Source organism: Miscanthus floridulus, chromosome 6 (genome assembly GCF_019320115.1).
Source record: "Miscanthus floridulus cultivar M001 chromosome 6, ASM1932011v1, whole genome shotgun sequence".
Classification (NCBI taxonomy): domain Eukaryota; kingdom Viridiplantae; phylum Streptophyta; class Magnoliopsida; order Poales; family Poaceae; genus Miscanthus; species Miscanthus floridulus.
In genome coordinates this window covers 106,391,850-106,419,205 of record NC_089585.1, presented here as the reverse complement: position 1 = coordinate 106,419,205, position 27,356 = coordinate 106,391,850, and the positions used below count along the sequence as shown (strand labels likewise).

Below are 27,356 nucleotides of genomic sequence, written 5' to 3'. Positions count from 1 at the left end.
TCACAAGCCACTTTTATCCGTACAGGTATTCTTCAGCAAGTCTGTCAAGAACGCGTCAAACGCCACGTCAGATGAGCCACCTTCCTTGAGAACCTCTACAGTCATCTCCTTGGCCGTCAAGAGCCTCTGCCTAAGCTCCTTCCCGTCGCCGGACCCAGGCGCCATCATCAGCCTCACCTTTTCTTCCACCTCCTCTGCCTTTACCAGCTCCTCCTCGTACCCCTCCATCACCACGCCAACCTTTATCTCCTCGACCATGTGCACCTTATTCATCTTCTGCTCCGCGTATAACGGCCAGCAGATCATCGGCACGCCAGACGCGATGCCCTCTAGCGCCGAGTTCCACCCACAATGCGTCACGAACACGGCGATGGATCGGTGCCGTAGCACCTCGCTCTGCGGCGCCCAGTTCTTCACCATGAAGCCCCTTTCCCTAGTACGCTCCAAGAAACCCTCGGGAAGCAACGACTCCAGGTCCGGCTCGACGGAGTTGCTCCGGTGCTCAGGCGGGTTCCGAACGACCCACAGGAACCTCTGCCCGGAGTTCTCCAGCCCATGTGCTATCTCTCTCAGCTGCGGCGCTGAGAACATCCCCAGGCTGCCGAAGCTGAGGAAAACAACGCTCTGGTCCGGCTGGGCGTCCAGCCACTCCAGACACGCGTGCCTCTCGCTGGCCCCTCCCCTGTTTCCGGGAAGGACAAGCGGCCCGATGCAGTGGACTGGCGGAGCCGAGCTCCCCGGCGTGCAGAGGCCACGGCTCAGCGCTTCCAGGGCCCGTGCCTCCAGCCAGTCGAAGCTGTTCACGAGAATGCCCCTCGCTTCGAGCATGCGCGCGCACTGGGACAGGCGTGCCTTGGCGACGTCGCTGTCCCGGTCCTGCATCGCCGCCCCCATGTCGAGCGCGCGGATCGGTGGCACGCCAGGGAAGTGCAGCACGGTCTTGGGCATGTCCTTGAACGAGGACGGGGCGGTAGGGTAGTAGTACGGCATGTGGAGCATGATGGCGAGGTCGCCTAGCGCGGAGGAGAAGAAGATGTATGCCGGGATGTTGAGGTCGGCGGCGACGTCGAGCGCGTCCATGCAGAACATGTCGAGCACGATGGCGTCGACAGCGGGGAGCGCGCGCAGGAAGCCCAGAAGCGCGGGGTTGGCGACGCGGAGCACGTCGATGGTGCGCATGACCGGGTGAGAGCAAGGCTCCGTGCCGTAGGACGGGACGGGGAGGAGGCGGAACGCGATGTCCGGGTTGGCGGCGGCGAGGCGAGCCAGCGCCTCAGCCGACACAGAGTCCTTGTCGGGCATGTCGACGACGGCGATGATGACGGCTAGGCCGCGGCGGAGGAAGACCTTGGCCAGCTCCACCATGGGGTTCAGATGGCCGACTCCCAGAGAAGGGTAGAGGATCACGGTCTTCTGCGCCATGACGGCCATGAGGCACTTCTCGACGTGGGAATGCCGCGAGATGGAACTGTGCAATGGAACACGAGACGAGAATAGATAGACATACGTACGGGGGCCGCCATTCTCTATTTAAAAGCATGAGGGGGCACTTCTCATTGAATGGCTGCCGTTGTTCCCATGTGTTTTGAGTTTTGACTTCCAATTGAAGCCATTCCTCGAGCTGGAGGGAGCTAATTTTACTGCTCCATTGCTGTGGAGGATCAGTGGGCCGGAGCTGGTGTGGTCCCTGGATCGACGCTCGGCAATCGGGGAACAAAGAGAGACGACAGGCCAGATAAGACGCATCTCTGAAACGTTAAATTTGCCGAGTGTATTTTCTCGTACACTTGGCAAATAAGTTATTTGCTAAGTGCTGCGTTAAAAACACTCGACAAAAAAAACACGGAGGTTTGTCGAGTGTAAAAAAAATCACTCGACAAAGAGGGGGTTTGCCGAGTGTTTTTTTAACACTCGACAAAGAAATAAAATATTTTTTATGGGAAAGAAGGAGAAGAAAAAAAATGAAAAAAACGAGTGCCCAGATCTAGGATACTCGGCAAAGCAAAAAAAAATCTTTTTTCTGAGAAAGAAGGAGAAGAAAAAAAATGAAAAAAAAACTTTGCCGAGTGCCCAGATCTAGGACACTCGACAAAGGAAAAAAAAAATCTTTTTTCTAGGAAAGAAGGAGAAGAAAAAAAATTAAAAAAAAACTTTGCCAAGTGCCCAGATCTAGGACACTCGGCAAAGGAAAAAATCTTTTTTTAACCGGCCCCAGCGGGCGCCCCACCCCTCCCTCTTGTTCTTCCCCTACGGCCACCCCCTCGGCCCCGCCCTCCCCTCCTCCCTCTCTGTGCGTGGTGGCGGCGGTCCTCTCCCGAGCGCACCGCGCACGGCCCTCCTCTCCCGGTGCGGCGGTGCCCTCCCCCTCCCTCTTCCAGCGCGGCGGCGCCCTGTCCCCTCCCTCTCCCTGCGCGGCGACGCCCTGCCCTCTCCCTCTCCCAGCGCGGTGGTGCCCTCCCCCTCCCTTTCCTGGCGGTGGCGCCCTCCCCCCTTCCTCTCTCGGCATGGCAGCGCTCCTCCTGCCTCTCCCTACGTGGCGGCGCACCTCCCTCCCTCTCCCTGTGCGAGTGGCGGATCTACCGACGGCGCTCCTCCACCGCCTCCACCAGATCCGACTCTGACACGGGCGAATCCGGCGACGATGGCGCACGGGGAGGCTGGATCCGGCCCCAGCGTGGGCGGACGGATCTGGCGCGTGGCCCTCCTCTCCCGGCGTGGTGGCGCCCCCCCCCCCCTCCCTCTTCCGGCGCGGCGGTGCCCTGCCCCCTCCCTCTCCTGGTGCGACGGCGCCCTGCCCTCTCCCTCTCCCAGCGCTTCGGCGCCCTCCCCCTCCTTTTCTCGGCGGTGGCGCCCTCCCCCCTTCCTCTCTTGGCATGGCGGCGCTCCCCCTGCCTCTCCCTTTCCTGGCGGCGGATCTACCGGCGATGCTCCTCCACCGCCTCCACCAGATCTGGCCCCCGTGTGGTGGCGGCCTGGGCATGGTGGCGGCACGGTGTGGTGGTGGTGCGGCGTGGTGGCGGCGCGGCAAGGAGAAGACGGCAGCTTGGTTTTTTATTTTTTCTGAAAAATTTGTTTACCAAGTGTTTTTTGTGCACTTGCCCGACAAAAAACACTCGGCAAAGTTAGTTTGACGGCAGGATTTTTGTCGTGTGTCCTTTGCCGAGTGTGTGCCACACGACAAAGCTCCCGTTCCCCGTAGTGTCTCAGAGTGCAGATCTTAGTGGGCTTTGCCGAATCTGATTTCCATCCAGCGGGCTTAAATCTCTAAGGAAAATGTAATGGGCCGATTATTGATGGGGAGGTCATTTTTGCCTCTTCTCTATAAGAGACTTTCCATATCCTTTCTAAATGCTAGTAATAGATATTTTAGTGAAAAGCTACCCTCCAACAGCTTCTCTAAATGATCATCTAAATATAGTCATCTTCTATTCCGAATTTTTCGCTAACCAAAAATAGAAGACGAGAATGGCTCTCTAGAGTGCGAATGAGATATAGAAAAATTGTTGGAGAGTGAAAAGATATACAAAGCTATTTTTATGCAAATGGCTCTCCAAATGATGATTTAGAAAGTGAAGGCTCTTGGAGATGCTCTAAAACTAAAATACCATCCTAGTTCAGGTTCTCACCTCGCCTGCCTCAAATCTCAAACTGCTCAAGTTACCTTCTTGCTCCGACTAGAGGTGTTTTTTAATTAAAAAGTTATGATAAACACTTAATGAGGTTTTTAAATCACAAAAATGATCTCTATCTCCAAGAGTTTTCTAAATCCCTTCCTAATCCTTGGTTTTTAGCGAGATGAGAAAAAAACTCCTTTCCAACAACTCCTAATCCATCCTCCTAATCTTTTAGAACTTAGCAAAAGTTATCATGTTCCACGTAAAGTTACGCGTCGCGCGTATCTTCTCTCCCCGCGCGTGTTTGTCGACCAATCTAAAGGTGAAAGGGCGTGGAAAGAATAAAGAGTAGGAAAGAGTTCCTGATACAAATGTACAAAAGAAAAATAATATATAAAAGTGGTTAGAATAATTTAGAAATAGTATATGATTCTTGATGTAAAATTATCTTCTATATTTTAGGACTGGATTATTAGAAATTTTTGGAGATGGCCTTCTTTATTCCTTCCAATACTTGTTTTAGGAGTTGTAAAACTCTCTGTTTTTTGGAAGAAAATATTGGGTACACTTGGAGATGCTCTTAAACTTCTAAAGCATTCGAGAAAAATCTTAGAGATAGAACGAGAAACAAGAAACCCAAACAAAATATTTAAAAATCATGAAAATATATCTAGAGGCTTCCAAAAATTAGATTTATCTATACAAAAGAGAAAAATATTCAAAAAACTTAACAATCCCCCAAAAATAATTTAATCAATGTTTAAATGTGTGTTTAAAACTTTTCACAATAAAACATGAGATACGACTAACATGAAAACCTAGATTAATGTTGAATGCATTTGTATTAGCTGCATCTCATGTTTTTGTTTTGCAAAGTTTTGGAAACACATTTAGATATTGATTAGAATGTTTTATATTTTCTTTTTGAGATTTTCCTGGATATTCTTTCCACTGCTAGAGTTAAATATAATTCTTGGAAGCTTCTAGATATATTTTTCATGACCTCTAAATACTTTATCTAGGTTTATAGGTCCCAATATATCCCTAGGACTTCTCTCAAAATTTTAATAAGTTTAGACATATTTTTCATAGTTTAAAAATCTTATTCAATGAGCAACACACTGCAGAATGGGTTCAACTCCAAACACTGCTGGGAAGGTAGAGACAAAGTTTCCTCGGCATTAGAACCATCTAGAGAGTATTCAACAAGATCCCTATACAAAGCCATGACTACATGGGGTGTTAGAGATAGTCGAATGTTGACAATGTGGAAATGTAACATTCCTCTAAAAGTGAAAATTTTCATTTGGATGGCGGTGGGTTCGTGAGAGAAAGACAAGGGGCTTCAACCAAATTAAGTGCATTAAGGATGAAAGGGAGCATCTCTTGGTGAAGGAGGATGAGATCTGACATTGATGGCAAGAGTATTTTGACAAATTGTTCAATGGTGAGAATACAGACACAACCTTTCAGTTGGATGACTCTTTTGATGACACCAATAGGCGCTTTGTGCGGAAAATCCAAGAATCTGGGGTCAAAGAGGCGTTGAAAAGGATGAAAGGAGGTAAGGCCATGGGACCGGATGGTATCCCAATCGAGATGTAGAGATGCCTTGAGGACATAGCTATAGTATGGCTAACCAAGCTGTTTAACCATATTTTTTGATCGAACAAGATGCCTGACAAGTGGAGAAGAAGTTTATTGGTACCGATCTACAAGAATAAAGGGTATATTTAAAGTTGTACTAGTTACCAGGGAATTAAGTTGATGAGCCATACTATGAAGCTATAGGAGAGAGTTGTCGAGCATCGCTTGAGAGCGGTAACGCGGGTCTCTATGAACCAATTTGGTTTCATGGCCGGAAGGTCAACCATGAAAGCCATTTTCTTAATAAGACAAGTTATGGAGCGGTATAGGGAGAAGAAGAAGGACCTACACATGGTTTTTATTGACTGGAAGAAGGCTTATAATAAAATACCAAGGAATGTTATGCGGTGGGCTTTGGACAAACATAAAGTCCCAATGAAATACATCGGTCTCATTAAGGACATGTACAACAATGTTGTGACTAGTGTTCGAACAAGTGATGGAGACACGGATGACTTCTCAATTAGGATAGGACTATATCAAGGGTCAACTTTGAGTCCTTATCTATTTGCCTTAGTGATGGATGAGGTCACAAGGGACATACAAGGGGACATCCCTTGGTGTATGCTTTTCACGAACGATGTAGTGCTAGTTGATGAAAGTCGGACATGAGTGAATCAGAAACTAGAGTTATGGTGGGAGACTTTGGAGTCCAAAGGTTTTAGACTCAGTAGAACTAAAACTGAGTATATGAGATGTGACTTCGGCACTACTACTCGGGAGGAGGAAGATATTAGTTTGGAAAGTCAAGTAGTGCCTAGGAAGGATACTTTTTGATATTTAGGATCAATGCTACATAGAGACGGGGATATTAATGAAGATGTTAGCCATAGAATCAAAGCAGGGTGGATGAAGTGGCGTCAAGCATCTAGTGTCCTATGTGACAAAAGGGTACCATGGAAGCTAAAAGGTAAGTTTTATAGGACGATAATTAGACCTGCTATGTTGTATGGTGTAAAATGTTGGCCTATGAAAAGACAACATGTTCAATAGATAAGTGTCGCGAAAATACGTATGTTGCGTTGGATTTGCGGTCATACAAGAAGGGATCGAGTTCGAAATGATGATATACGTGATAGATTAGGGGTAGCACCAATTGAAGAAAAGCTTGTCCAACACCGATTGAGATGGTTTGGACATGTCTAACAGAGACCTCCAGAGGCACCGGTGCGTAGTGGAATCCTAAGCCAGGATAGTAACGTGAAGAGAGACAGAGAAAGACCGAAGTTGACTTAGGTAGAGGCAATAAAAGGAGACTTGAAAGGATAGAATATACCCAAAGACTTAGCCTTAGATAGGAGTGCTTGGAAAACAGCTATTCACGTGCCTGAACCTTGATTACTTCTGCTGGGTTTCAACTCTAGCCTATCCCAACTTGTTTGGGACTTAAAGGCTTTGTTATTGTTGTTGTTGTGGATGGCGGCGCATGATAGAATCTAGTCTGTTGTTCAGCCGAAGAAAAAGCAATGGTCGAGGCCAGAGGAGTGCGCTACTTGTGACAAGACTGAAACCACTTACCATATTTTATTTCAAGGATTATTTGGATCAGTGTCATTATAATTTTTGAAGTTTGGAGAAACACCACTACAATTCACCTATTTGGAGAAGTGCCATTATAATTCTTCTATTCTCTAAAATATACCATTATGGACGCTTTAAACATGATTGGGCCCATTTGCATTTCCGTATTGCCCAAAATACCCATCTACCCTACTCTCTCGTCCTCACTAACATGTGGGCTCCACTTGTCATTTTCTTCCTCCTCTCTGCCTCCATCGCGGATTCGTTGGACCACAGCGGCTATGGGCCGGCACACATGAGGCGTTGTTTGAAACACGTCGAGGCAGTGGAGCATCCGGTCGAACACTACCGTTGGCCTCGGCGCCGACAGATGACTCTAGCTTAGAGTGGATCCTTACAGAGCGGTAGCGCATCGGTTGGCATGAGCGGGTTGAAGAACCGCATGGCGAGGCTTGCGACGACGTCGGTCTACTTCGGTTTTCTAGCTGGATACCGAGCAGGCTCGAGTAGAATCATGTCGTTGCCAAGATGGGGTCGTGCCATGAGTACCCCACCCCATCCCGGTGACTCGACCCTCGTAGCAGAAGCGCACCCGATCCTTCAACGTCTATCATGGTGGAGCTAGCCGCAAGAAATGATGTGCGGGGCTAGGCGTGCTGATGTGCAAACGATGTGCTATCGTGCCGGTGATCATTGGGCTACGTGGAAATTTGTCTCGTCCAGCTAGAAGGGACTCGTTCGACCTCACCGCCGCACTGCCACTGGGTTACCGCGACGAGGCTGCGGCATCGGCGCCCGTTGCCATCGCGCTCGCCTGATCGACTGCTGTTAGGCGTTGCCGTTGCCGTCACGCCCGTTGCGTTTGCGGCCTGATCGACTACTGCGCTGCGCCACTAACTCGCATCGCCAAAGCTGTCACCGCGCTGTCGTGCGAAGCCGCGTGCTATCCCAACAACGTTAGGGAAGAAAAAAGGACGCCCTCCATCCTCCGTGACCGTCCTGGTGCTGAAAGCACCCTAGTAGCAGCATCCGATGAGGAGTAGCAGGATGAATATGGAGGCGTGGCGGCGGGGCAGCAGCGTGCGATGGCCGTGGCCAGGGAAGATGGGGAAAAAGATGAAGAAGATGACATGTGGGGTCATGCATCAGTGTTGTAGAGAGAGGGGGTAGAGGGGTATTCTGGGCAATACGAAAATAGGTTGGCATGCAAATGGGTCCAACCGTGTCCAAAACATACATAATGGCATACTTCGAAGAACGAAATAATTATTTGGGATTTTTGGATTCTCGCCATTACAATTTTTCAACTTTTGAAAAACGGCATTACAATTCACCTTATTGGATATTTGCCATTACTATTCTGCTTCTCCCTCACCCTTGCCCTTTTCTATGTCCGGCGTGTTCCTAGGCCCACTTGCACGTCATGTATTTGTGTATTGCCCCTGGCCATGTGGATAAGGAAAGTGAAGCTGCCTCCCCCGTTCTTCTCTCTTCCTCCCTGTGTTCTTCCTCATTCTCCTATGACGAACCCTAGCAGTGCGACTGTATCCAACGGGTGGCGATTGGTGTCGGGCTACGGCGATTGGAGGTCAGCGCCGACGACTGTACACCCTAGCCACCGGTGCGCATTCTCTAGAGTTGATGGTGACAATGCTAACACTTATGCTTCTGCTGCACCATCTGATATTTTTGTCCATGTTGAGGTAGAGGTGGATGATGCTAACCCTTTGGAGGTCCATGTACTGCATGATCCTGAGAATCCCAAAATAGTGAAGGGGGAGTTGTTTCCTGGTATCATTGCATTTAGAAAAGCAATAAGGCACTATGCAGTGAAGACTGGATTTGAGTTTGCTATTGGTTACAAGGCAGACAAGACAAGATTCATAGCAAAGTATGCTGCTGAGGGTGGCCCTTGGAGAATTCATGCTTCCACCATTTTTGACAAGAAAACAGTACAGGTACATATTGTATTTTTTTCTATGTTGTGTTTAATTATTGCAGCATGCACATATTTGGAATAAATTTCTATCTGCCTTTCTATAGATCAAAAAGCTTCATGCAGAGCACAATTGTCCTACCACCAAGCTTAGAGAAGGGAAAATGGCTAGTCAGGGCTGGTGTGCAGATAGGCTTGGAGATTGGGTTAAGAAGAATCCAATAAAGAGAGCAAAGGATGCAAAAGACAAACTGGAGGGTGACTTTGGAATAAAGCTGAAGTACTCAAAAGATTGGTTTGGATTGAAGGTAACCTTGGATCAAATTCATGGTAAGTATGAGGAAAGCTTCCAACTTCTTTTCAATTGGGCTGCTCAACTACAACAAAGTTCACCTGGAAGTCATGTAGAAATAGAGTTAGAGAAGATTGGTAAAAAGAATAGGTTCAAGAGGGTTTTGTTGCTTTGAAGCCATGCATTGATGGATTCCTTGCTGGTTGTAGACCCTTCATAGGAGTAGATGCATCTTTTTTTGCATGGAAAGTACACTGTACATTTGGCTTCAGCAACTGGTGTTGATGGGCATAACTGGTTGTACCATATAGCATATGTTGTATTTGACTCAGAGACTAAGGATAACTGGAAGTGGTTCCTAGAAAATTTGCACAAAGTCATAGGAGACCCACTAGGACTAGTCTTATGTTTAGATGCTTGTAAAGGTTTAGAGAAAGCAGTAAGGGCTGTTTTTCCACAAGCTGAAAATAGGGAGTGCATGAGGCACATGTACAGCAACTTCATGAAACACTACTCAGGGGATGTTTTTACTGACCATCTATACCCTACAGCCAGGAGCTACACTAAATATATGTTCAGGTGGCATATGAAGAGAATTTTTTAGTTTGCTCCAGCTACAATTGACTACCTTGAACAACATCATGCTAGGATATGGTACAGAAGTGGCTTCTCTAAGGAAAGCAAATGTGACTATTTGACTAATAATGTGTCTGAGAGTTTTAATGCTCAGATCAAGCACTTGAAAGGACTTCATATCCATGAGCTAGTTGATAGGATAAGGGAGCTCATAATGGAGAAAAGGTACATCAGAAAGAAGATTGCACAGCAATGGGGAGATGGAATCCTACCAAGTGTTATGAAGGAACTGAATCTTATAAGCAACAATCTAAAGGTGGTCAAGGTTACAGTCAGTGATGAGGACTTTGCAGAAGTGATCTTGATCGATGAATGGAACAAGCATAGGAGGAACACAGTGGATCTAAAAAACAAGAAGTGTTCATGCAGGGAGTGGCAAATAATTGGCAAGCCATGCAAGCATGCTTTGGCATGGATACTTTCTAACAGAGGTATGTAGATAGCTGACTTTGTGCATGAGTATTACTCAGTTGCACGGTTCAGAGCTACCTATGAAGGCAGAGTTGAACCAATGACAGACAGATCCCAGTGGCCAAAGGTTAATCTTGGGTTCAAGGTTTACCCACCTTTGCTGGGAAGACCACCAGGTCAGCCAAAGGTGCAAAGGCAAAGGGATTATCTAGAGAAAAATGCCAACAAAAAGAAAGTGAGATGCAAACGGTGTGGAGGTTTTGGACACTTCTCTAAGACATGCAAGCTTGATATGGTTGGAGAGGATGGTGAAACTGCTACAACAAAGAAAAGGTTAGCTTTACTTTGAATTATTTACTGTTATTTGCATTTTAGTTGAATTATGGTTATCTTTACTTTGAATTATTTACTATTATTTACTGGGGGAAAATGCATGTACAGGAAGAGGACAGATTGCACAGCTGATGATGCTGGACCATCCAAGGGGAATAAAAAGAAGGCAACTAAGAAAAAGAAAACTCCAAAGAAAAAAAAACACCCTTGAAGAAGAAACAGAAGAAGGATGTAGCTGCTCCTCCACCAAAGGTTGTCAGAAGCCTGAAGGACCTATTTGCTGATGATGGACAGTGAACCTAACGGTGGATGTGAAGCTATTTGGTGAAATGCTTTTGTTATGTAATGGTTAGTTGGAAAAGGTTGTCAGGTGCCTTTGATGGCCTATGAATTTCAGGTTACCTGTAACGCTTGAAAACTAGAACAAGCTGAATTGATGAATTTCTGGACGCCTGTAATGCTTAGTTTAGATATTGGATGCATGTCATGGCCTTTGAACTGGATGTACTGTTAGTGGTCTATTTTCTAGATGTTGAATTACTAAATGCCTGTAATGCTTGAGTACTTGAACAAGCTGAAATGCTATTGTCATTACTATTGTTAGTATGTTGTTGTCATTTTCAGTATGCCTGTGAATTCATGCTGTCAATATGCTTTGCTAGGCACTTGATCATGTTGCCAGATTCCATACTGGGCACTTGCAGGTGGCGCCATAGCATTATTCAGACATTCATGTACTGTTAGGTGAGTTATCCCCCAAAAGTTCATGCTTTCCTTTTTTTTATTTCATCTCCTACTTGCTAAGACCAACAGAAGCTACATTGCATACAATTCACTACTTTCAAAGTTTGCTCATAAGACAACCAATGGCTACACCTACACAGACTGCTGCTATAACAACATAATCCATCTTGATCGTCTGAACTTGCGCCTTCACCATCGAAGGATCAGTCACAAATCTGTAAGTTTCTGCTTCATTTCATTGAGTTCTAGCTTCAGGTCCAAAATGAGGTTGACGGACCCATGTCCACCTTCTCCTGAACTCAAATGGCTCACCTTCTTCGATCGATTCTGCTGCTGCTGCTCTGAGTTGCTTAAGAATGCATCGTACTGCGCCTTGGACATTATGATGCCACATGTTGTTGGGTCACCCTGCATCCCACAAAACCCTAGCCGCATGAAAAACAACTAAGAAACTCCAAATTGAACACAAATTGACTTATTTTGATATTGTTTGGGAACTTGACGAAGGTCTGACCATAAGTGGCACGTTGTTTGCTTTTGATTCGTACCAACTGAACTCGACAATCCGGGCACTCTACGAGTGGGTGCAGCGGCGGGCTCTAGATCCCCCAGTCCGCCGAGCTAGAGCCGACCGCCGCCGCTCCACTAACCTGGCTTCCACTCATCTGCGGCAATGGCAGGTGGTGCGGGCGTCGACGGCGAGATGCACAGAAGGCGACGACGGCAATGGCAGGTGGCGCGGGCGTGCGACAGAGAAGGAGGAAGAATGAGGAAGAGTGCGAGAGAAGAACGGGGGCGTCAGAGAAGAACGGGGCGTGCTGCTTAGCCTTATCCTCTCGTATAGGGGCAATACGGGCCCATACGGAAATACGGCACCTGTAGGTGGGCCTAGCTACGCTCCAGACGTAGAAAGAGGGCAAGGGTGAGGGGAAGCAAAATAGTAATAGCAAATATCCAATAAGATGAATTGTAATGACGTTTTTCAAAAGTTGGAAAATTATAATGGCGAGAATCCAAACATCCTTAATTATAATGGTATATTTCCGAATAGGTGAATTGTAGTGGTGTTTCTTCAAACTTCAAAAATTGTAATGGCACGGATCCAAATAATCCTTATTTCAATGTCCCCATTGCTGTAGTTTTGTGGTCATTCTTGAGAAATACCTTTTGGTGGCAGAAGTCGCCAACCAACTGTGAAGACTTCCTTATAGAGTTTGTTGATAAATGTAGAAGAAGAAAAAAATCAAAAGGTCATCTTATTCATATGTGCAGGTGCTTTATGGACCATCTGGAAAACTCGTAATGATCAGGTCTTCAACAAGAAGGTGATGACAGTATACAAAACGCTGATGTTGATCAAGACATGGAGTCCCCGGTGAAACCGAAGCTGAGTTCGATGACAGAGAAAATGATTAGCCTGATCGCGGCAAACGCGCACCGAGCTTCATGAGTCTATGCTTTCCGTTTGCTGTAATCTTCTTTTGGGTGGTGGTTTAATGGATTGTTAGTTGCTTAGAAGCTTAGGCTCTGTTTGGCTGGTCTATAAGCCGCTTGTGCTGATTTGTACGGCTGATTTGTTGGGAGAGAAAAATACTATACCATGACTGATAAAACGACTTATAAGCTGGCTTATAATGGTAGTCGAACATAGCATTAGGTTGTTGAGTTAGCAGTAAGGGTGAATGTTGAGGGCTGTTAAACTCTTTTTGGTGCGAATTCTGTAAAACTGGTAACCCAGTTCTCGGATCGTTGGCGCTTGTTACGTTTTTGATAAAGCTGGATGAATGCCTTTGATCTAAAATTAGGCGTCGCTCGCCATGACAATGGACATTCTATTTTGTGGCGGTGTCGACCGGTGATGTGACGAGCGAATACATTGCTTCCGAAGCTACTCTCTAAGATTTGCAACATCTGACAAGAATCGGAGAAATGCCGCCTGCGACGAGCCACCGTCCTCCAGCGCTTCCTCCGTTTCTTTCTTCAGCTGCAGTGCTCGTTTCCTAAGCCTCGTCCCTTCTCCGGCCTCTAATACTTGCCTCACCTTCCCCTCTATTTCTTCAGCCTTGATGAAACCTGTCATGTAGCCCTCCATCTCCACCCCGACGCCCATGTCGTCGGTTATAAACACCTTGTTCATCCTCTGCTCCGCGCCCGCCAATGGCCAACACAGCATCGGCACCCCCGCTGCGATCGCCTCCAGCGTCGAGTTCCACCCGCAGTGGGTGACGAATACGCCCGTAGCGGGGTGGTTGAGCACATCCACCTGCGGTGCCCATGACGTGACGACGAGGCCACGGCCCTTGGTCCGCTCCAAGAACCCCTCCGGCAAGAGCGCGTCCAGATCCGCCTCGCCACGCTGCTCCCAGTATCTTTTGGGGCCGTCGCTGCCTGCCGGCGTGCGCACGACCCATAGGAACCGTTGCCCACATCTTTCCAGGCCATCGGCGATCTCCTCGAGCTGCTCCTTGGGGAGGGCGCCCTTGCTCCCCCAGCAGAGGAACACCACGCTGCGCTCTGGCTGCGCGTCGAGCCACGCGAGGCATTCGTGCCTAGAACCTCCTTCCTGCTTGTCCGTCGTCCCGCCCGTGCCAACCAACGGCCCGACGGAGTAAACTGGAGGCAGCACCTGGCCGGGAACGCATAGGGGATCCCTCAACGCCGGCAGGGCCCGGCTCTCCAGCGACTCGAACGTGTTGACCAGAACGCCGTGGGTGTCCGCATTGCGCTCCAAGATCTTCATCATGGTCCTGCACAGCTCGTCCTCCGGACTCTCCAGCAGCGACGTGACGAGATGGGACGCCGGCATGGACGGGACCCCAAGGAACTCGAGGGGCGTGTCCCCAAGTTCTTTGAGGCCCGTCTGTCTGCCGGCAAGCAGCGCCGGCAACTGGGTGAAGATCGCCAGAGTCCCGGCGCCTGAGGCGAAGAACTTGTAGACAGGGACGCCCTCCTTCGTCGCCACGTCGATGGCGTGGGTGCAGAACAGGTCGATGACGAGGGAGTGCAGGCGCTCCCGGGGGATGGAGCGGAGGAAGCTCTCGAGCTCCTCGTTGTACCAACGCATCAGCTCCAGTATGAGGAGGAAAGGGTGCTTGGTGGAGCTGGCCAAGTCCGGGGGAGGGATCAGCGGCAGGACGTGGAAGGTGATGGACGGGTTGGAGGCGGCGACACGCTCGATGAAGCCGGCGCCGGAGTCGGTCGACTTGATGGGCGGCTCGATGAGCACCATGGTGACATCGTAGCCGTGGTGGAGGAAGACCTTGGCGAGCTGCGTCATCGGTCCGATGTGCCCGACGCCGCCGACGGGGTACAGAACGGCGATCTGCTTCACGGATCCGTCGTCCATCTCTGAGGCACGGGCGCACGGCTGGTCAACCAGGGAAGGAAGATAAGACAGGAACTGCTGTTTGCTGCCGTGGCCTCAGAGGTCAGAGCTGCTGTGGAGATGGCTTTGCTAGCTTCGGTGTCACTTTTTTCTATAGCTGCTCACTGCACTGACGGCGAAGTAGCTGACTAATTTATTCTTGCTGGACAGGATGAGATTGCTAGCTGCTCCACGGATGGAGATGGAAATCTGGATTAGGATTTGGGAATCTACTTTGACCTTGAGATTTCCTCGATCTGTGGCAGGCGGCAGGCAGTGTAGAAGTGGAAGTTGAGTTCTGCTTGGCTACTTGCGTTAAAATAATACTCCTTTCGTTCCAAATTATAAGCCGTTTTGACTTTTTTTACATCTATTTTACTAGATAGTAATATGTCTAGATGCATAGCAAAATAGATGAACAAAAAAAAATCAAAGCGATTTATAATTTAGAACGGATGAAGTATATCCGTGGACCTGGAGTTCTGGCATTTGTAGTTTTGACAACGAAAGCCAAGACTCTTACATCTAAAGACAAAGATAGAGGGGCAAGTGTATTTGACTATTTATAAGTGTACATAAGAACTGTTTAGTACTATTTGGCTAAAACTATAGTGACCCAATTCACGATCAAAGTCCATGCTCGCATGACTTGAACCCAAATAGTTTCGAATTTAACCAACCGAGCTATGCCCAATTTGCAACTCCATTACACTTTTGGACCTATTTTGGAATGCAGGAATGAAGCAGGAATTATAGAGAAATTCCACATGAATTAGTTCATTTTACAGGAAAAGCATAGGAAATAGAAATTTTTCCTACAATCCAAAGGGGACCTTAAATGATATAAATCCAAAGCTGAAAAAGTTCATTATGCAATTTGTAATCTCACTTAAAAACTAATATTTTAATAACATCATGTGCCAAACTAATCTTTTTGTCAAGCCAAGAGACATGCGGTATAAATAAATACCATCATACAACAACTATTAACGTGACTGCTGCGGATGCTGATGCTAATTTGTTGTGCGAGAAAAAATGAAGAACAGGGGTAAGTATATACACAACGATGACAACACCGTGAACACTTTCTACGTTTGTTGCTGACGTGACATAGGCTTAGTGACGTCGTCTTGCTTGGCGTGACTGTTCTAGACCTTTTTTTTTTGTCAATTCAAAGCGAAGGACCTAGGAACCTCCAAAAATCTTGAAAATTTTCATTCAGATGCTAAATATCAAACATGACCTATTTTCTTGGATTTGGATTTTGGGGTCTCATAGCATTTTAAAATTTTAAAGTAATTTTTTAGGAATCTATAATTGAGCTTTCGGTTAAGCTATTTTATTTCGATCCAAAACAAAGGACATGGACCTCTAAAAATTTTGCAATTTTTAAGTAGATGCTGAAGATCAAGCACGAGCTTTTGTCGTTGTGAAATTAATTTTTATACCATTCCACCCACTCGCTCTTGTCATCCTGCTTACTTATGCTCGTATGATTAGCACACTCTGTTTTGTTTTCTTCATATTTTGATCAAGCTTGCGCTGTCAAGTCTCCAGTGTGTTCTTCGACTTCTAGAAGACAGGAATTTGCAACCAATCAGCTAGCTCCTCGGTCTTTTTCTTTCTCCTTGCCAAACAAGCAAACAACTTGCAGTTTCTCTAGTAGTAACCAGATCCTTGAAATTACTGAGCTTGATCACTATCAGCAGAAACATCTATCGGTCCATTTTTTATAAACAAAATCAGACAGGATCCACATTGTCCACAGAACTTGTTTTGTTGTTACCTGGTCTGTATTTCAGACTGATGGCCTTCATGTTCTCTAGATCGTTTGTAAGGAACTGTTAGTGGTCTCTCCGTCTCTCAATTGCTCATAGCTCTAAAGTTAGTACTCCTACTAGCTTGCTCGTTCGTGTAAAGTTTTGTTGCGCCTATCTGGAAGATGGTAACTTAGGCAGTACATGCTCGTGAAACCCTGCTTGCTGTCAGTTCCTGGAATGGATGTACGGTCATTCATTTTGAAACTAATGCTTCCTTAGGAAAAGATTGAATCAATATTTTGCCAAGTGTTGTAAATTGTCATTTTGAAGTCAAATGGTACACTTAAGTCTGTCTGTGTTTCCCTCGTCCAGTTAGCGCTGCACAAATTTTTCGCGGTACATAAATTCCCTCGACTCTGTTTTACAAGTGAACATATCAGTGTTACAGGGATTGATCGACGCATTTTCGTCAGGGTAGTTCACAATTAAAACCACATATCGGTGATGTAGAGACTCGATGTAGTTCACAATGAAAACCACATATTTGAGGTGTGCTCCATTTTAGTTTTGGGACCTCTATGGCTCTATGTCATCTTGCTTGAGCCATTTGTTATTTCACCTACAAGGACGTCAAGAGTGCCTCAAAATTTTGGTTGAACTTTATCAAAGTGTGATTCTTCCTTTTGATGCACTTCCCTTGCAGTTGCAGGAGATGAGTTTGTTGCAATTGAACATAATGGCAGCTGGCTGCAAATGAGGCTGCACCAATGGGGAAGACTCTGCAGCTAGGACTATCAGCCAAATGTTATCCTCTGAAGAAATGCAGGATCAGCTGGAGAAATTCAGTCTCACAGATGCGATGGAACAAAAGTTCCTGTCCGGTGAAGGCACTGAACATATGGACTATTCTTCGATCGATAGTGATGAGATGCTGGATGACCATTGGTCCAGAGAAGCCAACTATGACGCAGAGAAGTAATTCGAAGAAGATTAGGTAGTAATATGCACTGCTGTTTTGTTACCCAATAAGCAATGCATCAGCTTATATGATGGTTATGCTTCTTAAGAAAAGGCACAAAATGTTCTTTGTTGGAGTAGTGAGTACACTAGGAATGACAAAAGGCTGGACAAACACCAAAAGTGGCTAAAGATTCGTCATTCCCGGAGCTGCTCACTAATATTCTTAACATCTGACAAGAATTGGAGAAATGCCGCCTGTGACGATCCCCCGTATTCCAACGCCTCGTGTGCTTCTTTCTTCAGCTCTGCTGCTCGCGTCCTAATCTCCCTCCCCTCCTCGGACTCCAACACAAGCCTCACCTTGGTCTCGATCTCCTCAGCCTTGATGAAACCTGTGTTGTACCCCTCCAGCTCCAGCCCGATGCCCATGGCCTCGGTCATAAGTACCTTGTTGATCTTCTGCTCTGCGTCCAGTGGCCAGCACAGCATCGGCACCCCCGCTGCGATGGCCTCAAGCGTCGAGTTCCACCCGCAGTGGGTGACAAACGCGCCAATAGCGGGGTTGTTGAGCACATCCACCTGCGGTGCCCACGACTTGATGACGAGGCCGCGGTCCCTGGTCCGCTCCAAGAACCCCTCCGGCAGGAGGGTGTCAAGGTCCGGCTCCGGGCGTGGCTCCCAGCGTCGTTTCGGGTCGCTGGCCGGCGTGCGCACCACCCAGAGGAACCGCTGCCCGGACTGGTCTAGGCCAGCGGCGATCTGCTTGAGCTGCTCCCCGGACAGCAAGCCCCTGCTCCCCCAGCAGAGGAACACGACGCTGCGCTCCGGCTGTGCGTCGAGCCAGGTGAGGCACTCGTGCCTCTCCGCTTCCTCTCTGTGTGTCCCGCCCTCGCCAACCAACGGCCCGATGGAGTAAACAGGAGGCAACACTTTGCCGGGGACGCACAGCGGGTCGCTGAACGCCTGCAGGGCCCAGCCCTCCAGTGAGTAGAAGGTGTTGATCAGGACTCCCCGGGTGTCCGTGTTGCGCTTCCAGATCTTCGTCATGGTCTTGCACACCTCGTCCTCCGGGTCCTCGAGCATCTCCCTGATGATATGGGACGCCGGCATCGGCGGGACGCCAAGGAACTCGATGGGCGTGTCCCCAAGCTCCTTCAGGCCCGTTTGCCGACCGGCAAGCAGCGCCGCCGTCTGGGTTAGGACGGCCAGAGCTCCAGCGTTCGCCGCGAAGAACGTGTAGACGGGGACGCCCACCTTTGCGGCCACGTCGATGGCCTCGGTGCAGAACATGTCGATGACGAGGGAGTGCAGGCGCTCCCGGGGGATGGAGCGGAGGAAGCTCTCGAGCTTGTCGTTGTACTGGCGCAGCAGCTCCAGCATGAGGAGGAAAGGGTGCTTCGTGGCGCTGGCGAAGTCAGGGGGCGGGATCGGCGGGAGGAGGTGGAAGGTTATGGACGGGTTGGAGGCGGCGAGGCCCTCGATGAAGCTGGCGCCGGAGGCGATCGACGTGAAGGGCGGCTCCAGGAGCACCATGGTGACGTCGTAGCCGTGGTGGAGGAAGACCTTGGCGAGCTGCGTCATCGGCCCGACGTGCCCGGCGCCGCCGCCGGGGTACAGAACGACGGTCTGCTTCGCGGATACTACGCTGTCCATGTCAGCGGCCGGCGCGCTGGTCGGTCAATTATTGGAGGCAATTCGCTCGGCTTATAAGCCGTACCTTTTCAATTATGGAACGATATTTTTCTCTTACAGTAAATCAGCCAACCCTACTTTCAGCCGTGACAAACGAATGGGGCACTGTGCTGTGGTGTGGCTTCGGAGATGCTGTGCAAAATGGGTGCCTGCGGGGCTCAATTGTATATAGCTGCGCAGCCTTGCCGGCGAAGCAATTGACCTATTGACCATCACTCAGTACCCCTGAGAGCTGTCGAACGGTGGAAATTGCCTCGATCTGCTCGACAAACTGCCAGTGCTGAGTTTTGCAGTTTTTGAGAACGAAAGGCAAGACTCACCTAGCGTACAGAGTTTTGCGGTTTGAGAACGAAAGGCAAGACTCACCTAGCTTACAGATCAAGGAACTGAGTGTCTGAGTCCTAATTGAACTCCTAAGCAGTGGCCCTGGGCACGGGAGATGGTCGATGCTTCCTAGATATATCCACCAGCTGAAGGCGATAGAACACTTGTCCGAAGTTTGAATGGTAGTCCGAGGAGGTTGGCTATGCTTGCACTATAAGCATCACAGAGTATAAATAAAAGAAAAAAAAAACAGATGGATAGTAGTCCATCGCTACCACTTTTTTGTGGTCGCACATTCATTTCAGGTACATTATATATATGAATTTAAAAAAAATATGGTGGAAGCAACATAATAACGCTCTGAGTTGGACATTTGGTTAAAAAAATAGTCCACCTATTAGCTCTTATATCAAACAAGCTCCGAGTTGAAGCATCCGAGCATGTTGTATAGATGCGGAGAAGACAAACCATCTTTTACTGTCCAGTTGTCGATGCTTGAATTTTCTTCGATGCGATGATCTTCCATTGAAATCATGACTAGCAGTAGTAAAATCGGTGCTTGGATCCAGAGGTAGCAATGAATTAACATCCCGTAGGATGAATTCGCATAAGGATAGGCACGCAATCAGAGGGAAGTAAATGATTAAGCTAAAAATATTTTTTAACACTTCCCTCTACATAAAATCTAATTAGCTCACATTTTGAGTTCTGGATAGAACACTACATCTCCACTATAACTGATGTCTACAAAAACCGTAACTTGGACTGACCTCAAACTTTGTGACATTAAAATATATAAAACTTATGGACTATCACAACTGAAATCACGCTGATCGGAGGTCTAGAGATTGAGATATAAAAATAACAAGCATACTATGCCAAATGGTGACGAGAGTCGATTAGTCATATTTGAATATTCTAATCAACTTCATAAGCCGTAAAAGAAATCAGGACTAACAGTAGGACCGATAAGTTGATGCACTGCTACAACACCACCATAGCGTTCTAACATCGGGACCTTGACTAGAATCCCCCTCCGCGCATGTTCTCCATCGAGGCCAAGAGCAGCCCCATCTTCACCATTGGCCTTGGCTTCGACAGCTTCGTGGTGCTTAGGGATGGGCAGCGACCTAGGTTCTAAGTGCTCCACCGATGTCAAGGGCTGAGTGCTCCAACATGAATCATGGCGCCGACCTCTAGCCATGTCAGCGTCACATCACCAGCCACATCAACCATGGCGCCGAGCTCAGGATCTAAAGATGAGGTTTTTACGTCCAAGGGTATAAATATGAAATTTTGACAAAAAAGAATTAAATTGCAAAAAATACGGCCTCATGTAGACGTACAAAAACCAGTGACTAGTGGGTCACACAGATGACATGGGAGAGAATATGTGAAACAAAAAAAAAATACATGTATGACCTATAAGATAGGATACAGTGTCGTGTAATTGTGAGCCTTGAAATCTTCGAAGAATTAAACATGTCGTGTCCTAAGATGAGCCTCCCTTAGGATGAAGATGAGCCATGCTATCGATATCCTTCAAGAAATCGACAAAAGCAGCATAAGATGAGCCGCCTTCTTTGAGTGCCTTGACTGCTCTATCTTTTACCTCCGCCAGTCTCTCTCGGAGTGCTCGCCCACCTTGAGACTCCATCACCCACTTAACCTTCGTCTCCACCTCCTCCGCCTTCACCATTTCTTCATCATAGCCGTTCATTTCCACCCCGATCTTCATATCTTCCACAATAAACACCTTGTTCATCCTCTGCTCCGCATACAGTGGCCAGCACAGCAGGGGCAACCCTGCCATGATGCCCTCCAGTGTCGAGTTCCACCCACAGTGCGTAACAAATGCGCCCGTCGCTTTATGGCGTAGCACATCCACTTGTGGTGCCCAAGACTTGAGCACAAGCCCTCTGTCCTTGGTCCTCTCCAAGAACCCCTCTGGAAGGAGGGCCTCGAGGTCCGGCTCCGGGAGTGGCTGACTCAACGCGTACCCAGGGTTGTTTCGTGGGCTCCGCACTACCCATAGAAACCTCTGCCCTGACTTCTCGAGCCCAATAGCCATCTCCTCAAGTTGCTTCTTTGGGAACGTGCCCAAGCTCCCAAAGGAGAGAAACACGACGCTGTTGTCTGGCTGCATGTCCAGCCACCGGAGGCACTCGTGCTCCTTGTCTCCGCCTCCCGAAACCAGCGGCCCGATGCAGTACACCGGCGGCGTGGAACGGTCGGGAACGCACAGGCCGTCCCTCAGAGCGCGCACAGCCTGCGTCTCCAGCGACTCGAAGGTGTTGACGAGAATCCCGCTGGCCTCTGGGAACAGGTAGAGCATGCGGAGGACGGCTTTTCCTGACTGGCTGCCATTCAGAATCAGTTCGGGCAGTTCCGAAGCTTTGAACGGAGGAGCGCCAGGGAGAGAGAGGACGGAGTCGTCGCCGGTGGTCTCCAGCTGGAAACCCGTGGCCATCATGCGAGGCAGGTTGAGGAAGACGGCCAACGAGCTGGCGGCCGAGGCGTAGAAGTAGTAGACGGGCAGGTTGAGCTCGGCAGCGACGCCGAGCGCGTCGCCGCAGAACATGTCGACGACGAGCGCGTCGACGGCTGGCAGCGAGCGGAGGAGGTCGCGCAGCGGCGCGTTCATGGCCTTGAGGTAGCCGAACATCTGGACGACGCGGTCCGAATGCGTGTCATCCGAGCTGGAACTGGAATCAGCGGGGTCAGGCGGCGGCAGGACGTGGAAGTTCACGGACGGATTGGAGGCCGCGGCGCGGGCGGCCGCTGCGGAGAAGTCGGAGGACTTGGTGGGCGGCTCGGCGAGCGCGACTGTGACGGCGACGCCGTGCTGGGTAAACAGTTTGGCCAGCTCGACCATCGGCGTCAGGTGGCCGACGCCGAGGCCCGGGTACAGAACCACGCTCTTCTGCTTGTTCATCGCTGGACGACTCGCACCTCAGAACTCAGAACTCCCTGCTGCTGCTGCTGCCGCCGCCGCCGCTATGGCACACTCGCGGACGGACCTACGCAGGTACGTGTGCTCGAGAGCGCTGGATTGGTGAATGAAATGTATGTCCCTTGGAATCTGGAATTCGCGACGCAGACCATGGCGTATAAAATGGCCCGGCGCGGATGTCATGTATGATGTATTGGTAGGGTCGCCCTGGATGGACCAATTCATGATGTCTGGGCAATGGTCGCGCGGTGGATAGGATAGTGCACGAAAGGAGAGGATACGTTGCTTCTCGAGGGTGAAGTCATTGAACGAATCACCGCGCAGCACGCACCGTACGCTATACTCCGTGAAACATCAGGCACTTGTGTGTGCGGGAGCACCAACGTCAGCCGTGACGCTGCAGGTGTCGGCGTCTTTGCGGCTTGCGGGTGGGGCTGGCTGCACGGCTAAGGCCCGGCTTACCCTATATTCTATTTGTTTGACTTCTTTTTTTAAATTAAAATAATACTTTTTTCTTATAATAATTTAGCTGGAATAATTTTTTTTCAGATTTTTAGACCAGCGAACGGAGACTAAGGATGCTTACGCTATGGATGACGAAATACGAGGTCTCCGTGACCTGCTAGGCAACAACTAAGAAGAGGCTTGTTTAAAAAAAAAAAAAACTAAGAAGAGGCCAAAAGATGCTGACGCTATGGATGACGAAATACGAGAGCTTTGTATGAGCAAGACGCGAGGAGCTTTCTAGATGGCGCCGCTTTGTTGCTGTGTTTCGGAACGGGTTTAGCGGCTGACGGTGCGATCATTCAGTTAACGAATTAATGTCCTCGCAAAGATAAAAAAAAAAGGACGCACAATACATTCGTATATAAATGAAACAAAAGGAATACCAAAGGAGTGTAACTATTTTTCAACAGCATTGTAGACTCTTGTACCAAAGAGGCAAATACATACACCTCAACTCATAAGAGCTGGATGTTGATACAAGAGAGTAGAATTCATGAAGATTGAAAATTAGGTTTGAGCATTTGGGGAAAAAATCAACGATTAACAGTGAAATTTTGGCAAAATAGTTCGAGAAATAAAACCTTTTGCCTTGAGTGTGTAAACGAGCCAAAGTTTGAGCAAGCCTGGTACCTCAAGCTCGAGCACAACTCAAGCCCGAGATCTAGCCAACTCAAGCCCGAGATCTAGCCAAAGCTTATGGAGGGACTCAATCTTGACTCAACTAGGCTCATGTAACTAAAGCTTCATTCGCGCGGGAATCACTGCCCTCTAAAAGCCTTCATCGCGCACTTTTCATCACTACTCAACACCTAGTGGCACTAGAGTCTTTGTATTTATTGCCGAGCTTGGAAAACAGGTCTGCGATAAAAAAAATCACCCTTGCAGCAGATCACCCTTGCAGCTCTCCGCATGACTACACGAGCACTCCACCTTTCCATCTGCTCGCACCTTTCTCGAGGTTGTTGAACAAACGAAGAAAGAAAGCCATTGCCTCCAAATGCCTCTTCCTCTTCCTAGTTTGTCCATTGTCCTCCTCGTAGATCTATGGTGCCGGGCACTCCTCCTCCTCCTCCTCCTCCACCACCACCAACACCACCTCGTCCTCCTCCTCATCATCATCAACAGTAGCATTATTCTCCTACCACCCCGCCATCACCTCCCACCCATTTGACTTTGGCATAAACGCACCCGCTCCTCTAGTTCTCGTCCTCTCCGGGAGCAATGGCAGGGAACAAATTTCCTATGAATTTTCTAAGATTAAACCAGTTTTTTAGGATTTTTAATTTCATTGTTTTCCTTGTAAAAATATTTAGATAAATTTTTGAAAACTTATTTTTATTATTTTTTGGATATTTTTGGAAAAAAAATTTACCTTCCTCAACTTTCAACTTAGACTGGTTTACCCCTCTAACACGACGTTATATTAGCAAAAGCACCATCATAGAGAAAAATTGGACGACCGCGATAGTTGAGTAATGTAAATTGGACTTATTCCAAGTGAAAACAGCCTATGAAACAGTCGTCCTAGTCTAACTCAACCCATGTGTAGCATAAAAAAAACAGTCCATGGAAATAGTCAGCCCATTCTAATTCAACCATGATGGGTGGTGGCTGGTGGGTGATCACAATCGACCAGTGGGCTCGATTTCTCCCATGTTAAGCCCTGTTTAGCAAAGCTTTACCCCAATTTCTTAGAACTGGATATGTGGAGCTCTAGTGAAATCCTAGATATAGAGATGTAGATATATTAAGTGCATTTATATAATTTATTTCTTTTATAGTTTAGATAAAATATAAGTATATATAGTCTAGAAGCTACAACCCACCATAGATCTCAGAGCGAGCCATGCTAAAAAGACCCTTAATTTGACCTAACTGTTGGATCCAATTTATTTCTTCTACGAAAGTAGGCCCCAATTGTTTAGTTAAAAAGGCCGTCTCGAATGTGTGTTTTAGGCCATTACAAGAATTTCCTTTTTTTCTCTATTTCTTTTATCCTATCTTTGTTTCTATTTTTCCTTTGGTACAAGTTTTTTATTTTTTATTTTCCTTTCAATTTTTATTTTTTATTTCTGTACTTGTTGTATTTGTAAGATGCTTCATGAATATTTTTGTTCTTTATGTAGTATCCATAGGATAGGACGCATGAAATGTTCCATAGTATATTTTGCATCTTTTACATAGTATATCCATAGAATGTTTTACAATATATTTTTTTATTGGTCATTCACAAACTACCCAATGCCCGTGAGATATTTTATAATATATTTTAGGTTGTCCATGATATATTTTTACTGTTCACATGGTACCATCGGTGCCCATTGAAAGCTCTAGTTTGGTTTTGGTTAATTGATGAAACCCTAAGTGCTAACCTAGTTTATCAAAGTGATTATGAGATAGGTAGCACTACTCCAAGTGATGAAGCAATGACGAAGATCATGACAATGGTGATAGCATGGTGATGATCAAATGCTTGAACTTGGAAAAGAAGAAAGAGAAAAACAAAAGGCTCAAGGCAAAGGTATAAAATGTAGGAGCCATTTTGTTTTAGTGATCAAGACACTTAGTGAGTGTGATCACATTTAGGATAGATAGCCGTACTATTAAGAGGAGTGAAACTCGTATCGGAATGCGGTTATCAAAGTGCCACTAGATGCTCTAACTCATTGCATATGCATTTAGGATCTAGTGGAGTGCTAACACCCTTGAAAATATTTGTGAAAATATGCTAACACATGTGCGCAAGGTGTTTGCAGCGTTGAGATGGGTTTGGGTCCCTCTCTCCCTCCCGCCGAGCTTGCGAGGCGGGATTCGGCGCTTTTAGAAAAATGAAATATCTTTTTTCTATTGCGCCGGATGCAAAATTCTTGGTGGTTGGCACACTTAAGCAAGGGTGAAGAAGTTAGAGTTGAAATGGAGTTGATCGAAATGATGCTGGCGTCGGTCTACTGACCGGACGCTGGGTCACTCAGCGACCGGACGCTGAAGGGCTGCGTCCGGTCGAGCTGTCAGACGGCACAGTCGCTAGGGTTGAGCACCGGACGCTGGTCTGCGTCCGGTCAAGGTGGACCGGACGCGTCCGGTCGAAAAAACATGGCTCAGGGAGCTTACTGGAAACGACCGGACGCTGGGGCTTCAGCGTCCGGTCAGTTTTGACCGGAGCGTCCGGTCAGCTTCGTAGCCGTTGAAATCTGATGAACAGCGTTTGAAGCCGGTGACGCGTGGCGTCCATCGGGCGACCGGACGCTGAGGGCCAGCGTCCGGTCAGTATGACCGGAGCGTCCGGTCAGAGCGCGTTTTGCCCAGTGAAGGGGTATAACGGCTCTATTTGATGGGGGCTCTATTTATAGCCCCATGGCCGGCTCAAAGGACATCTCTTGCACATTTTCATTGACATAGCATCCTTGTGAGTTTAGCCAAAGCCCTCCCACTCATCTCCATCATTGATCCATCATCATTGTGAGATTGGGAGAGAATCCAAGTGCATTGCTTGAGTGATTGCATCTAGAGGCACTTGGTATTCGTGTTGCGCTGCGGATTTCGCTTGTTTCTCTTGGTGGTTGCCACCACCTAGACGGTTGGAGCAGCGGTGAAGGATCGGCACGAGTTGGTGATTGTTCGTGGCCGTCTCCGGTGATTGTAAGGGGAGTTGTACCTTCTCCGGCGGAGTACCGAAAGGTAACTCTAGTAAATTGCTCGTGTCATTGAGTTACCTCACTTGTGGGTCGGTTCTTGCGGTGTCCAATCGTGTGGACGAGGTTTGTGGAACACCTCTTAGCCGCCGAACCACCAAGTGTTGGTCGACACAACGGGGACGTAGCGTGTTGGCAAGCACGTGAACCTCGGGAGAAAATCGATTGTCTCTCTTCTTTGGCATTCTCCCGATGATTGGCTATATATTCATCTTGTGATTGGTTCATCCCCTACACGTCGGTATAATCACTCTACTCACTCATTTACATTCTTGCAAACTAGTTGATACAAGCTCTTTAGTGTAATTAGAATTGAGAGCTTGCTTTATTATTTACATTCATCTAGTTGAGCTCTTTAGAGTAGCAAGGTTGAGAGCTCTTAGTGAGTAATAACATAGCAAGTTTGTGTGCCTAAGTATTCATTGCAACTAGAATTGTTGGATAGGTGGCTTGCAACCCTTGTAGAGCTAGAGCAAGTTTGCATTACGCTATTTGTCATACTAATCAAATTGCTCTAGTTGATTTGTAGATTTTTAAATAGGCTATTCACCCCCCCTCTAGCCATATTAGGACCTTTCACCCATAACATGTTCTGTGGTATATTTATTTTTTTCTTTTACTTATTCACCTTTTATCATTATTTTAAAATGTATTTTTCTTTCTTATAATTTCCTTTTTGTATTTCATATTGTATTTGTTTCCTCTGATATATGTATTTTTTGTTTTTTCTTGTTTATTTTTTCTATTTTTCCTATATATTTTATAGCATTATTTTTCTCTCCATGGTCTTGTGGTGATATTCACTTGAACATTTTTTTTCTATAGCATAATAAGATTATTCTCATATTATTTGTTAGACAACATTCTAAATTATCATTATAGTATTCTTGAAATGTTTAACGATGGGTATTCTGGATTGTTCACTTATGGTTTGAGATGTTCCATGATATACTGGATTTTTCCAAAGTAT

General features: G+C 47.4%; 4 protein-coding genes and 1 pseudogene across 4 annotated transcripts; 1 reads left to right on the top strand and 4 right to left on the bottom strand.

Moving 5' to 3' along the window:
- LOC136458940 (UDP-glycosyltransferase 88B1-like) lies at window positions 1–1,463 on the bottom strand. The gene has a single exon (XM_066458840.1). It carries the CDS (start codon window positions 1,429–1,431, stop codon window positions 1–3), a length of 1,431 nt encoding a protein of 476 aa, XP_066314937.1. The 5' UTR covers window positions 1,432–1,463.
- Window positions 1,464–8,882: 7,419 nt separating this feature from the next.
- On the top strand, window positions 8,883–11,106 carry LOC136460975 (uncharacterized; annotated as a pseudogene).
- Window positions 11,107–12,851: 1,745 nt separating this feature from the next.
- On the bottom strand, window positions 12,852–14,814 carry LOC136458939 (UDP-glycosyltransferase 88A1-like). Its single transcript, XM_066458839.1, has one exon. The coding sequence runs from the start codon at window positions 14,478–14,480 to the stop codon at window positions 13,023–13,025; it is 1,458 nt and encodes a 485-aa protein (XP_066314936.1). The 5' UTR covers window positions 14,481–14,814; the 3' UTR covers window positions 12,852–13,022.
- A 2,299-nt stretch (window positions 14,815–17,113) lies between these two features.
- Window positions 17,114–19,468, bottom strand: LOC136456501 (UDP-glycosyltransferase 88A1-like). Its single transcript, XM_066456403.1, has one exon. It carries the CDS (start codon window positions 18,869–18,871, stop codon window positions 17,414–17,416), a length of 1,458 nt encoding a protein of 485 aa, XP_066312500.1. The 5' UTR covers window positions 18,872–19,468; the 3' UTR covers window positions 17,114–17,413.
- A 1,041-nt stretch (window positions 19,469–20,509) lies between these two features.
- LOC136456502 (anthocyanidin 5,3-O-glucosyltransferase-like) lies at window positions 20,510–22,341 on the bottom strand. Its single transcript, XM_066456404.1, has one exon. It carries the CDS (start codon window positions 22,167–22,169, stop codon window positions 20,727–20,729), a length of 1,443 nt encoding a protein of 480 aa, XP_066312501.1. The 5' UTR covers window positions 22,170–22,341; the 3' UTR covers window positions 20,510–20,726.
- Between the last annotated feature and the right edge of the window lie 5,015 nt (window positions 22,342–27,356).

Coding starts and splice junctions, on each gene's coding strand:
- LOC136458940 (XM_066458840.1), bottom strand. CDS start 1,431: ATGGCCGTCATGGCGCAGAAGACCGTGATCCTCTACCCTTCTCTGGGA.
- LOC136458939 (XM_066458839.1), bottom strand. CDS start 14,480: ATGGACGACGGATCCGTGAAGCAGATCGCCGTTCTGTACCCCGTCGGC.
- LOC136456501 (XM_066456403.1), bottom strand. CDS start 18,871: ATGGACAGCGTAGTATCCGCGAAGCAGACCGTCGTTCTGTACCCCGGC.
- LOC136456502 (XM_066456404.1), bottom strand. CDS start 22,169: ATGAACAAGCAGAAGAGCGTGGTTCTGTACCCGGGCCTCGGCGTCGGC.